Source organism: Leptodactylus fuscus, chromosome 1, assembly GCF_031893055.1.
Source record: "Leptodactylus fuscus isolate aLepFus1 chromosome 1, aLepFus1.hap2, whole genome shotgun sequence".
Classification (NCBI taxonomy): domain Eukaryota; kingdom Metazoa; phylum Chordata; class Amphibia; order Anura; family Leptodactylidae; genus Leptodactylus; species Leptodactylus fuscus.
Window position 1 is genome coordinate 258,460,920 of NC_134265.1, and position 12,820 is coordinate 258,473,739.

Consider the following 12,820-nt stretch of genomic DNA (forward strand, 5'->3'; position numbering starts at 1 on the left):
TCGAACATTTTAGTGTTCGCTCATCTCTAGTCCTTATAGCTCGGAGGTTTAGTGTCCAAAATTACCTTGTACAGTTCTTGCCCCTTTCCTCTTCACACTGTACACTGCTGACTTTAGGTGCAACTCACCTAGCTATTACTTGCAAAAGCACTCTGAAGACTCTGGAATAGTAGGCCTCATCACTGACGGAGACGACAGGGAGTACAGAGACTTAAACTGGGACTTTGTTGACTGGTCTCAGCGGAACCACCTCAGGATTAATGCTGGGAAGACCAAGGGGATGGTGGTGGAGTTTAGTAAGCGGAAAAGTGTCCTGAATCCAGGACATCCAGAGCACAGACATTGAGATAGTCAAGACCTATAACTACCTGGGTGTGCTCCTCAATAATAAGCTGGACTGGACTGACCGCCTGGATGTGCTGCACAGAAAGGGTCACAGCAGGCTCTACTTGGTCAGGAGGCTGAGGGCCTTTGGAGTCCAGCGGGGACTTCTTAGAGCCTTTTTCAACTCTGTGGTAGCATCAGTCATCTTCTCTGGGGAGTCCCCTGGACCCAGTAGAGGTGGTTGGTGACAGAAGGATACTGTCCGTGGTGAGCTGACTGCTCACATGTATGAGACCGTGACAGCACTGGGCAGTACTGTCAGTGACCGATTGCTTCAATACACACCTTGTCCTCAAGAGATGTCAGCATAAATCAAATTTATTGTGAATTTCCCAACACTTTCAGATTTTGCCAAGTTAATAAGGTTGCAGACAGATACATTGCCATGCACCTTGGCCATAACGTCAGCACTGTTCAATGTTGCGTATCCCAGTGATTGGTAGAACAATAATGAACTGGAAGTGGTGTGTGGAGGTGAACCTACGCATGGACAGATCTTCTGATTGAATACATGGATGTCACATACATTAAACTGAAATACATTGGTTGTCACATCCCAAGGGCAGTAAATAGCATTGACACAAACCAGCTGTACAAGATTGGGCTAAAAGCCAGATATCCAGCTAGAGCAGGGGTCCTCAAACTTTTTAAACAGTGGGCCGGAGGCAGAGCAGGTCGCACAGACATCAGGAGCGGTGCCCTTCAATAGGTAAAGTGAAGTGCGCTCCATGGCCTGGCCCGAGCTCCCCAGGAGCTTCATTATAAATGCACGCCTGCCGGCGGGGGCCAGACAGAAGTGCTTGGCGGGCCGCATGTGACCCGCGGGCCGCAGTTTGAGGACCCCTGAGCTAGAGGGTCACGTCAATGGTTAGTGACCATATTCCATTTTTCTCAAAGGCTATTGTGGTGCACAGCAAGATGGAAATGAAGGCTGGAATGGAGGTTTATCCTCTTCAGTGACTTCTTCATACCAATTATATCCAGAGTTTGGTATGAAGACCATGTCAACATTACAATGATTTTGTTGTAATACCAGTGGTAGGGCCATCTGGAATAATGGAATCCAGAATAATTAATTTCATTGTCCACCAAAATAACTAATGCTAAATTGTCCTGTCCCATGATACTTTATGTGCTCATATTTTTCACATATGCATAAGAGAATGTAATATTGTAAATTAGATACATATCCCTATATTCCTTCATACTTGTATAAACGCTTCTCTGTTGGATAAGAAAACTTCGGTATTGGCCATGTATAGACATGGTTGAAACAGTTGCTTAGAGATGGGACTGGTGTTTGTTTACCATTCTACATGCTTTTCAGGATATTTGTGTCGATTCTCCATCCCCTTGTTTGCTATTAATCCAGCTCTTCTGGAAACGTGAGTCCTACTCGGGTTCTTACCACCTAGCAGCAAAAGATGAGGGACCATCCAGAGCAAAGTCCCATCTCTCCAAGGCACCATAACAACCATATGCTAATGTCAGTCAAAATGAAACAAACCTAATATATTTCACATTACCAGCAGATACTATTCTCTTTACTACTTGAGTTATGTGTTTATGAATGGGGAATGTTTTTTTTACATGCAAATTGTTATGACAGAATCTCAAGGTGAACAACCAAGGTCAAAACCCCTATTAAAAAGTTTTATCGCTTCTGGATAATGTTAGAATAGAAACAATAGGATTTTTTATTTAACGTTTCTGAGTATGTATTATCACTTAGCTAAAAGATATGTGTGATCTCCCCGCTAAGTAATAGCTGTCAACTGGAAAGGCCATCTCTATGTTTTTTGTTCCATGTGTAATAAAACTGTTTAGTCCTCTTATTGCTCTATATTATGTACTTACAACAATTGCAGCCGTGTGCACTTAGTGCAGCTAATGTACCAGATAATGGTTTATCATTTAATTTGCTGGCCTGGCCCTCACCTTAGTTTCTGAGGATGTGTGTAGTGTATTGAATAACCACAATATTACAACTCCGGTCTCCACTTTTTTCAATAGCATTAGATACAATTGAGATGTTATATTGCAATTGATATCTTCTTTTTTTCTCTATACAGCCCCTATTGGACAAACTATAGGCAAATTTGGCTTTTAGTAGGATGTCTGTACAGATTATATATCTCTTCCCATGACCAGTGTTGTATCTCCAATGGAGACCACATGGCTATGGAGCCATTGGAGGAGGGGTCCAGGTCTGTATTATCTCTTCCTCCATGACCAGAATAAAGCCCTCTGGTTACTTTTTTGGTGCTGCAGCTACTTCATGAAGACCCCTTCACCGACTATGAGTGTCTGGTAAGTGAAGCTGGTTTGATTTACTGTCTTTTTATTTACAGTATGTGCTGTGTAGGGTGAGATGGGAGGGGGAGGCTGTAAATAATATATGTAACAACATACTGTAGGGGCTTATTTATAGATCACTTGTGTTGGGAATAGGGCTGTAAAGGGAACCTGTCATTACAGAACTCTAAACCACCTGAAGGGCCTTGCTTGAGTCACACAGAGTATGACATAAAATTTTTCAGGCCCGCTTTAGCACACATTCACACCCCTTTTTGGATCCCTTACAGTGTGCCCTGTCATCTATAGTATTCATTGTCCCCATTATACATTATAACTATCACTCTTACATCCACGGGGTATGACAGCCAGGATTCCTGCAGATCAGATGTTCTGAGATGTCGGAAGTGTGGTGTCTGGGGTGCTGTGATGTTCACCTGCCATACAATGTGCACTGCTGCAGTATTTAAACTCACCACTACACATTATATGTCAAGCGAGCACTGCGACAGCTCGCATGTTAACATTACTGGTTGTGTCCTAAGGGACCATCAATATTTAAAATGTGGCTTCCTCCTTTATGGCTAGGTTCACATGCCGGAATATGAAGAGGCATTTGAGATTTACATGTGCATCAGATTCCTCCGTATTTTATGGTCGTTCTACTCCTTGTTGTGGAAAGCTGAAGCAGATTAGGTGTAGGTTAATGAACACAATTAGTGTGATGTCTTGTGGAAATCAGTGGTGTCAGCGGCAAGATCAAGCAGGCCACTTTTTACATGGTATCTTTGGGGTGATGGTATCCTGTGTATGATTCTGACAGTTGAGATCTAGGAAATCAGGTCGACCTGATTTCAGTGTGTGGTATTATCTATCATAACTTCTAGACAGTTTACCTGCTGTCTTGGGATTATTTTCTAACCAGATCTTCCTTTACTCCTCTTTTTCCAATCTCAGCCATCATAGCCAAGATGGACATAGCTGGCCATAAGGCCTGACCATTAGGCAAGTGGAACTGCTCCACAAGTTTTCAGTGATTACAATAGAGGTGAATGGAATCTATGTAACAAACATAGTATATTTAGCTATGCTGTTTCCATAACAGTGGACCTACAGAAAGAGTGTAGCTCTGCTATACTGTTTTCATAGCTCCCTGTCACCTATATGGTAGAACAGTGTAAAACAGCTTTTCAGAATCTTTTCTGATTTTCTCCAAATCAATCATGTAAAACGGTTAGGGTTAGTAAACGTAACCTAACTTACATTCACAAGTGATATTGCAGTGTAAGAGGGTCTTAAACAAACTTACTGGCACTTATATATCTCTAAACACTTTTTGTGGCAGTGACACTGCGCCTTCTCTAGCTCCTCTCCTTTACAATCTCTTTATGCTAATGGAAAAGTTCTGTAATGGCATGGCTGCATCTGTGGGAGAAAGCAGGGGTGGCACGTGACATCTGGTCAGTTAGGTAGCCAAGCCCACAGCTTAGTAGCAGCCCAGGAGGTGTTACTCGGAAGACAGACTCAGGAGGCAAGACTCTGAAGTGGGACTTGGGAGCAGGTAAGAAGATTTTGCCCTGCTGTGGCGGGAGGTAGCAGGGCACTTTTCCAAGACAGTTGGGAGCTATGGTATGCCTATTCTCCGTCATGTTATGTGACAAAACCTAGTGCTGGACGTGCTGACTATATTCAGGGCTTGTTTTTGGAGTATGGCTTATGTTTCAAGTCTACTCCAAAAACCCTGCAAATCCAAGCTGGGGCTTATTTTCAGGATAGGGCTTAATTTTAAAGAAGCAGGGTATCTGCTATTGATCTAAAGTAATCTCTTCCATAATCTGCTGCCCCACAGAAAGAAGCACTGGCAATCTCATGGGGCATGTGATGGCTCTTGGGAACCCACAAATTCTTGATTACTGTAGGTTCCATATTTTATGGTTAGAGATACCCTATAAAATCTCTCTTATTGTATTTACCCTTGAACAATTTTTAAATAAAACAGTAGAATTTGATATTGACTCAGTAGCTACATATTGTTCATAACTCTCTTTGTGCAAATAATTACTGTATCTCATTAGCTTTTTTCAGGCTTGTCTATCATGGAATTGCTTGGATTTAACTATTGTTGTAAGAAAATTATTTTCACAAACATATTTAGAGCAGTTCTATATTTAAAGCATAGATGTGAATCATAGGAAAAATATGAGGACATGACACAGTTACATCATAAATATTGTTATTAAATTTGCATAGGAAATCCAGTGTAGCTGATAAACAAACACATTATGTAACTACGACAACTCAGGCTTTGTCAGGTCTCTATATGAGGCAGAGCTTGCATGGAGCTAACAATACTTATGTGTGATAATACAATATAAAATGATGTAGCGTTATATAGAAATGTGACATAAAGATAAATAAAGTGTGTTCTTTATCTCTCACATATCCTTCACCTTGCTGAAGAAGGGATCTGCCTTATTTGCATAAAAGATTTAGAGGGAACAGTCACATATGGTACCTGATGCTGGAATTAGCCTAAAGACCACTCAGTCACGGGTAAGATGGCAGGGTGGGTGGGGACCTTGTTACAAATTAAGGCCTTAGAGCTTCAAATTGATCTTCTGGAAAAAATGGATTAAAGGCGTTGTCAGGTGAACCAAGGAGAAAATTCCCGGGAGGCCAACTGATGGAGTAGCAAACACAGGCTGCTACACCGGCAAGCTATCTGCCCCGAGGCCTCTTACCCCTGACTATTCCAGCAGCGCTGCTCTATACTTTTATGGTCCCCAGCACAGTACTGAAAGTATTTGTTGGGCAAACCTTGTGTGATTAGTGTACCTTAGTGTATAATGTACAGGCGGTCACGTGGGTTATGCTGCCATGGGAAGAGGACAGAGGATGGGGCAGGTGTAACATTAAACAAAAAAATACTCACCCGTCTCCAGGAAGCCCTGCACTCCACATCGCCAATTATCTGGAGAAGGATCAGTCATGTCATTCATATACACTCACCGGCCACTTTATTAGGTACACCATGCTAGTAACGGGTTGGACCCCCTTTTGCCTTCAGAACGGCCTCAATTCTTCGTGGCATAGATTCAACAAGGTGCTGGAAGCATTCCTCAGAGATTTTGGTCCATATTGACATGATGGCATCACACAGTTGCCGCAGATTTGTCGGCTGCACATCCATGATGCGAATCTCCCGTTCCACCACATCCCAAAGATGCTCTATTGGATTGAGATCTGGTGACTGTGGAGGCCATTGGAGTACAGTGAACTCATTGTCATGTTCAAGAAACCAGTCTGAGATGATTCCAGCTTTATGACATGGCATTGCATTATCCTGCTGAAAGTAGCCATCAGATGTTGGGTACATTGTGGTCATAAAGGGATGGACATGGTCAGCAACAATACTCAGGTAGGCTTTGGCGTTGCAACGATGCTCAATTGGTACCAAGGGGCCCAAAGAGTGCCAAGAAAATATTCCCCACACCATGACACCACCACCACCAGCCTGAACCGTTGATACAAGGCAGGATGGATCCATGCTTTCATGTTGTTGACGCCAAATTCTGACCCTACCATCCGAATGTCACAGCAGAAATCGAGACTCATCAGACCAGGCAACGTTTTTCCAATCTTCAATTGTCCAATTTCGATGAGCTTGTGCAAATTGTAGCCTCAGTTTCCTGTTCTTAGCTGAAAGGAGTGGCACCCGGTGTGGTCTTCTGCTGCTGTAGCCCATCTGCCTCAAAGTTGGACGTACTGTGCGTTCAGAGATGCTCTTCTGGCTACCTTGGTTGTAACGGGTGGCTATTTGAGTCACTGTTGCCTTTCTATCAGCTCGAACCAGTCTGGCCATTCTCCTCTGACCTCTGGCATCAACAACGCATTTCCGCCCACAGAACTGCCGCTCACTGGATGTTTTTTCTTTTTCGGACCATTCTCTGTAAACCCTAGAGATGGTTGTGCGTGAAAATCCCAGTAGATCAGCAGTTTCTGAAATACTCAGACCAGCCCTTCTGGCACCAACAACCATGCCACGTTCAAAGGCACTCAAATCACCTTTCTTCCCCATACTCATGCTCGGTTTGAACTGCAGGAGATTGTCTTGACCATGTCTACATGCCTAAATGCACTGAGTTGCCGCCATGTGATTGGCTGATTAGAAATTAAGTGTTAACGAGCAGTTGGACAGGTGTACCTAATAAAGTGGCCGGTGAGTGTATGTCACTGGTCCCTCTCCGGCTATGGCTCAGGCTGCAGATTAGCCTCATCAGTCACATCAGGTGCAGGGCTTCCTGGTACCAAGGAATAGTGTGTGAACGATCGGCTGAGCCAATGGACACCGGAGTGCCAAGGAGTATGTTTTTTATTATGTTGCATTATAGAAGGCGTCCTGTTCTCTAGATCTACATATTTTAACAAGAGCACTACAGAAAACATAATCTCTTGCTGTGAAGTACCTTTAACTACTCTTAAATTATAAACTAGGCCAATATACAGTAGTGAACTCACCGTTGTGATTTATTCATAATATTTTATCAGGAAAAGATTAATCTGAGGCCACAATTTACCATGATAGTAATGAAATAATCTGAATATATCAGTTACAAAAATAAATCATGATACATTCTGAAAACTTGGCATATCTGACTACAGAGGGTTACAAAATATATATCAGAAACAGTATAGAATCCATAACTAAACTACTGTACATGGGAGGACAACCCTTTGGGCTTAGAGTTTTCTTATAAGATTTATAGATCATCAGATTCTGGGACGTTAGGATTGAAGATGATATCAGAAGAGATTATAATATGAGGGTTTTCTGAAGTCCATCCTTGGGGTGTTCTGTTAAAGGACTTTCTTGCTCTTAGAGGGTCTATAGACAGGTCAAAGGTAAGGTTGTTCATAGAAGGCATGTCATATTCTGGGATCTTGAAAGTGATCATCTTAGATGCTTTTTCAAATCCTCCAAATGGAGTTGCCGCCCTGGTAGTAATAACAAAAGATAAAAAAAAAAATCTATATTAATAAATACTTTTTAATAAGATCAATGTTTTAAATGGAAAAGCAAACATTTATATGATTGCATAGTTTTAACAACTTCAGGCCAGATGCTGAGTCTCCCTGAACTAAAGTGGTCTTTCTTCTGTAGGTAGCTGTAACATAATTATAGGAGTCTAACCTCTAGGAACGCCAATAATCCCTAAAATAATGGAATTGTATCTTAGTCCCACTCAGGGTATAGTGCTGAGTTGCAGTGTATTGTGGTTGTGCCAAAAGCATTAAAGAGCCATTGTGCTTCCCTGCTGCTGGTCTTTTTTTAATGGGAGCTTTCCAGTTTGACCACCGCCTATGAGTAAATTATGGTATATTTATAAGATAAGATAAGATAATCCTTTAATAGTCCCACAATGGGACTATAGTACCATGCCATAATATAATTTGGTGTAAAAGCTCATTTTAGTCTTAGTAGTTTGGTGATTTCACTTGCTCATTATATTTGTGTTTCATATTTCATCAAGGTTTGACATAATATTAGAGTTGTAGCTGGTATAAAAATAGTCTAAGGTGGTGCCATTACTGGTGCAGCTTATAGTTGTAGTTTCCAAGATCCAGTGGGGTGTCATTCAGGATGTGCAAAAAAGTGATAATTTAAATTTAATTCATTTACTAAATTCTGATAACAAAACAGTGCCAGTCAAAAGTTTTATGTAGATATTAAGACATGAAAAGTATGGAGCAACACATATGGAATTAAGTAGTCAACAAATAAGTGCTATGACCCCTCCCCCCACGCATATGTATTATATTTTAGACTCTTCAGTAGCTATCATTTGCTTTGATGACAGTGTTGCATAGTCTTCACACTCTCTCTATCAGCTTCATGAGGTAGTCACCTGGAATGGTTTTCAGCTATCAGATATGCCTTGTCAGTTACTTTTTAGAATTTCTTGCCTTCATAATGCATTTAAGACAACCAGTTGTGTTGTACAGAGGTACAACTGGTACACAGTTCCCTACAGTGCCTACATTATGGAAAGAATCACTCAAATAATTAGAGAGGAATGGCAGTCCATCATTACTTAAAACGTGAAGGTCGGTCAATCTTGAAAATTTCACATTTAAATGTACCCTCACATGTGCAGTTGTGAAAACCATCATGATGAAACTGGCTCTCATGAGAACTGCCCCAGGAAAAGAAGACCAAGAGTTACCTAGGGTGCAATTACTGATACCTATGAATGATAGAATAGAATGTGGAAAATTGAATGTGCTTTCATTACTTTAGGAATTTTTCCGCTGTGATGTCATAGTGGAAAGTATCCCTGTACTGTAAAAATTGCTGTGTGCATTATCCCTATACTGTAAAAATCGCCTAGTGTCATCGCTGGGCTGTGAGTTATGCCCACCGCCCAGTGATGACACTGAGTTGTGAGGAACACCCCCCAGTACAAGTCTATGGATGTGGGAAAAGGGGGCGGTGATGCTAGGCTGTGAGGAATGCCCTTCTGATAGTGGGGAGATATTGGTGCCGAAATTAACATCACCAGTATCTCCAGCCATGGGGCACATAACGGGATAGCCGACAGTGTGCAGAATTCAGTGCACTGTTGGCTTTTTAGCAGTATATAAAACCACATATGCATGAGGTCATGAAAGGTCCTCTTTAAGGTGGTCATGCTAGAGGGGGCATCATTACAATTATTGATGTGGGGCCTCTTGATTACTTATTCAGCTAGGTTTACAGGATGGATAGATACAAATGGAGCTATCGCCGTTGGGTTTTCGGTGTGCATTTACCCCAATATAAAAAACATGAAAGAAGCTTTTTTTTGTCATGATTTTTACTTTTCTGATGGATGAAAAAGTCGCATGCTGGACTTTTTTTTTTTTGTTACAAAGCTAAACAAACATGATGGAAAGCAGCTTCTGTAATGTTATTTAGATTAGAGTGAAAGGTAATGGACAAAGACAGAGGGGGATACAGTCATTCTATGACAGATGCTGTCTTTCTATGATAGATGACAGCAATGATAGTGTGAATTTAGCCTTTCGCTCCTCAATACCAGCCTCAGAAAGTGCAAATTACCTGCACATCAGATTAGAGCCCACATAAATGGTCAAAGCAGGCTGCCAGAATCAGGCCATTATGGACAAATTGATGCGAAGTAGACACTACTGAGGAACATCAACAACAAGGAGAATTGCCTGGTCTAAGATAACAAAGACATGGTCAATAGAACAGTGGAAATCTATACTTTGTTCTGATGAGTCAAAATGTAAGATTTCCAAGTGCTATGACATGTGAGATGCATGAAAGAGGAAGTATGAAGGTGTGGGAGTACTTTGCTGGTGATATTGTTGGGTTATTCAAAATTCAAGGCACACTTAACCAGCGTAGCTACCACAACATTCTGTAGAACATGCCTTCCTAACTGGTTTACGCTTAGTGCAACAATAATTGTTTTTTTTAACCAATGACCCCAAACACACTTCCAGGCTAAGCAAGGGTGATTTGACCAAGGAGAAGAGTGATGGAGTGCTTTATCATATGACATGGCCTTCACAATCACCAGACATAAATCCATTTGTGATGGTCCAGAATGATTTGGACCACAGAGAGAAGGAAATCAAGTCAGTAAGTGCTCAGCACCTCCGGTGACTCCTTCACAACAGTTGGAAAACTATTCCAGGTAACTACCCCATGAAGCTCATTGAGAGGATGGTAAGAGTCTGCCAAGCTGTAGTCAAAGCAAAAGTGGTCTACTGAATAAGCTAAAATATAACACATTTTCTGGTTTGTATAACAGTTTTTTGTTTCCCACTTAATTCCATATATGTTCCTTCATAGTTTTCATGTCTTCAATATGAATCTATAATGTAGAAAACTAAAAAAAAGAAAATGAAATGAAATGAAAGGGTGTGCCCAAACTTTTGACTCAAAACATTTGAACTGCACCTACTGGGACAGACTATCTAAAAGCCTGCATATAAATAAAGCTCTGTTCAGACCTCATTGTTTATTTATGTTCAGCGTTTGTGTCAGAAAAGCTTCCTAAATCTACACTGAATCACCAAATCCGTAGGTCCCCATGCACCCAGTGCAGACTTCTGTGGTCTCCTATACTGGGGATACACTTGGCTGACATATAACACTGTAGGTCTATACAAAGATATGCGTCAAAAGCTTCCATTAAATGTTTAATTTAGACATATAGGTCTGAACAGAGCCTTAGGGTATACCCACAAAAGATTTAATTGTTGTGGATCTGAAGCACTTTACAATATCAGCACAGTGAATGAAAATGCAAAGGGTAAAATAGTGGAATACAGAGATTACCCACTGAATTTCACTAGAAGAACCAATTCATTTTAGCTTTTTTTGTGATAAAAATCAACATCAAACTTATCTTATGTGGATGTAACCTTATGTAACCTAAATTTACCAATAATACTCCGTTAAATTAGAAAATTTCTCCACTGTATATCTACTATATACCTCATTATCTACTGTTAGATATTTTCATTTTTTAATTTTTATTATGAGAAAGACATTTCGTAGACAAATTAGCAAAATAACACCAAAAAATTATAAAAAGGAAATACCGGTAAATCTAATTCTTTGCTGCCCTATTCAGGCCTAGTTTCCCCATACCTAATGCAGCTCTGTATGTAATATTGAATACGACATACATATATCTTCAGTAATGGATGATAGATTGTAAATTGGTATTTTATGTATTTTAATAAAACATTTGTGTCCAGTTTCTGATTTTTGACAGAGGTTAAATGAGACAATGGGCACAATTTTATAAAGATTCCTTATTCCTTATTCAGGTCTCTTAGAAGCCTGGGACTATATCATTATGGTCAAGCTAATCTGTATTCATTTTGGCAGGGCACAAATCATTGTTAAATTCCTCTTCTTTCCAAGAGAAACAGCCATAAGGTCATAGCATTAAATACAATAGGCATCTAGAATATATTCCACATTTTCCACTGTTAGAAAAAATTGGTATGACATTAACTATTCATTGTCATCATAATAATAATAAAAAACAACAACAATATGTATATTGTGAGACATTGATGGGGAAATTCATGAAAAGAAGATATATTTCCACTAGATTGGTGTCTGGAGTGGTTTTGTGGAAAAGCTGCAAAGGGCCTGAAATTGGACCAGGGAGGTGGTTGGGTCTCCAATCCCTAGTCCATGCATCGGCATAAAAAGCTGCAGACACAAGAGTTGAGCAGCTCAGGGTTGGATGCATTCAGGATGAACTAGGTCTGGGACACTGTATTATGCCTGTAAGTGGAAAAAACTTACTTGTCATTATGGTGTGTCCAGTGCCTAGTAGAATGGCACTTGATATAGACAATTTTGTTAGTTAGAGCTCAACCGAGCAGGTTTTATTATCTTTATTGCCACAGAAGGCTGTTTGTGTTTATTTTGGACTGCGGGTAAGTATGAATGCATTTTTATTTTATAGTGCTGATTGCATGTAGCTTTTTAATTCCTGAAAACCTCTTTGAGGCTGAGGTTGGACTACTGCTTTAAGTCTTAACCAAGGTTGGTCTACACTGCCAGTAGGCTGGAGGATCCTTTAGTGGACCAAGGCTCTGCAATGCTAAGGATGTCAATCTGTTTTGGACGGGTTGTAGTACAAATGTGTGGTTTTTCTTATTTACAGTATGACCTGTGTGCAGTGGAATAAGAAATATTTGCAGAGGAATTAAATAAGGATGTGCACTTCTATATAGCTGATAGTAGCAATATCTCAGGACTAAGCAATATCTGAGGATTTTTTCTCCAATTAGGTAAAAGGAACCTAAGATCAACAATCAAACTTCAGAGAGGGCAGGTAGCACAGACTATATTGTATCACAGTATAGATAATCCCTCGTTCACATCTGCATTTGGTAATCTGTTTGGGGAGTCCGCATGGGACCCCCCCCCCCCCATGGAATGCCAAACGCATTAATAAGCGGTGTGCAGTGAATGCACACGTTCCCCATAGACTATAATCGGTCTGTGTGTTGCCCGCACAAATCATGCGGATTTGAAAGTAGACCATGAAGTACTTTTCTGTCCGCATGTTTCATGCGGACACCATGCGGAGATCACACGGAC

General features: G+C 40.7%; 1 protein-coding gene across 1 annotated transcript in view; it reads right to left on the reverse strand.

Moving 5' to 3' along the window:
- Positions 1-7,329: 7,329 nt before the first annotated feature.
- Positions 7,330-12,820, reverse strand: part of MYOZ2 (myozenin 2) — a 74,183-nt gene continuing 68,692 nt past the window's right edge. Inside the window, exon 6 of the mRNA XM_075286288.1 lies at positions 7,330-7,674. Coding sequence (XP_075142389.1) covers positions 7,440-7,674 — 235 coding nt within the window. The 3' untranslated portion in view covers positions 7,330-7,439. The remainder of the gene's footprint in view (positions 7,675-12,820) is intronic.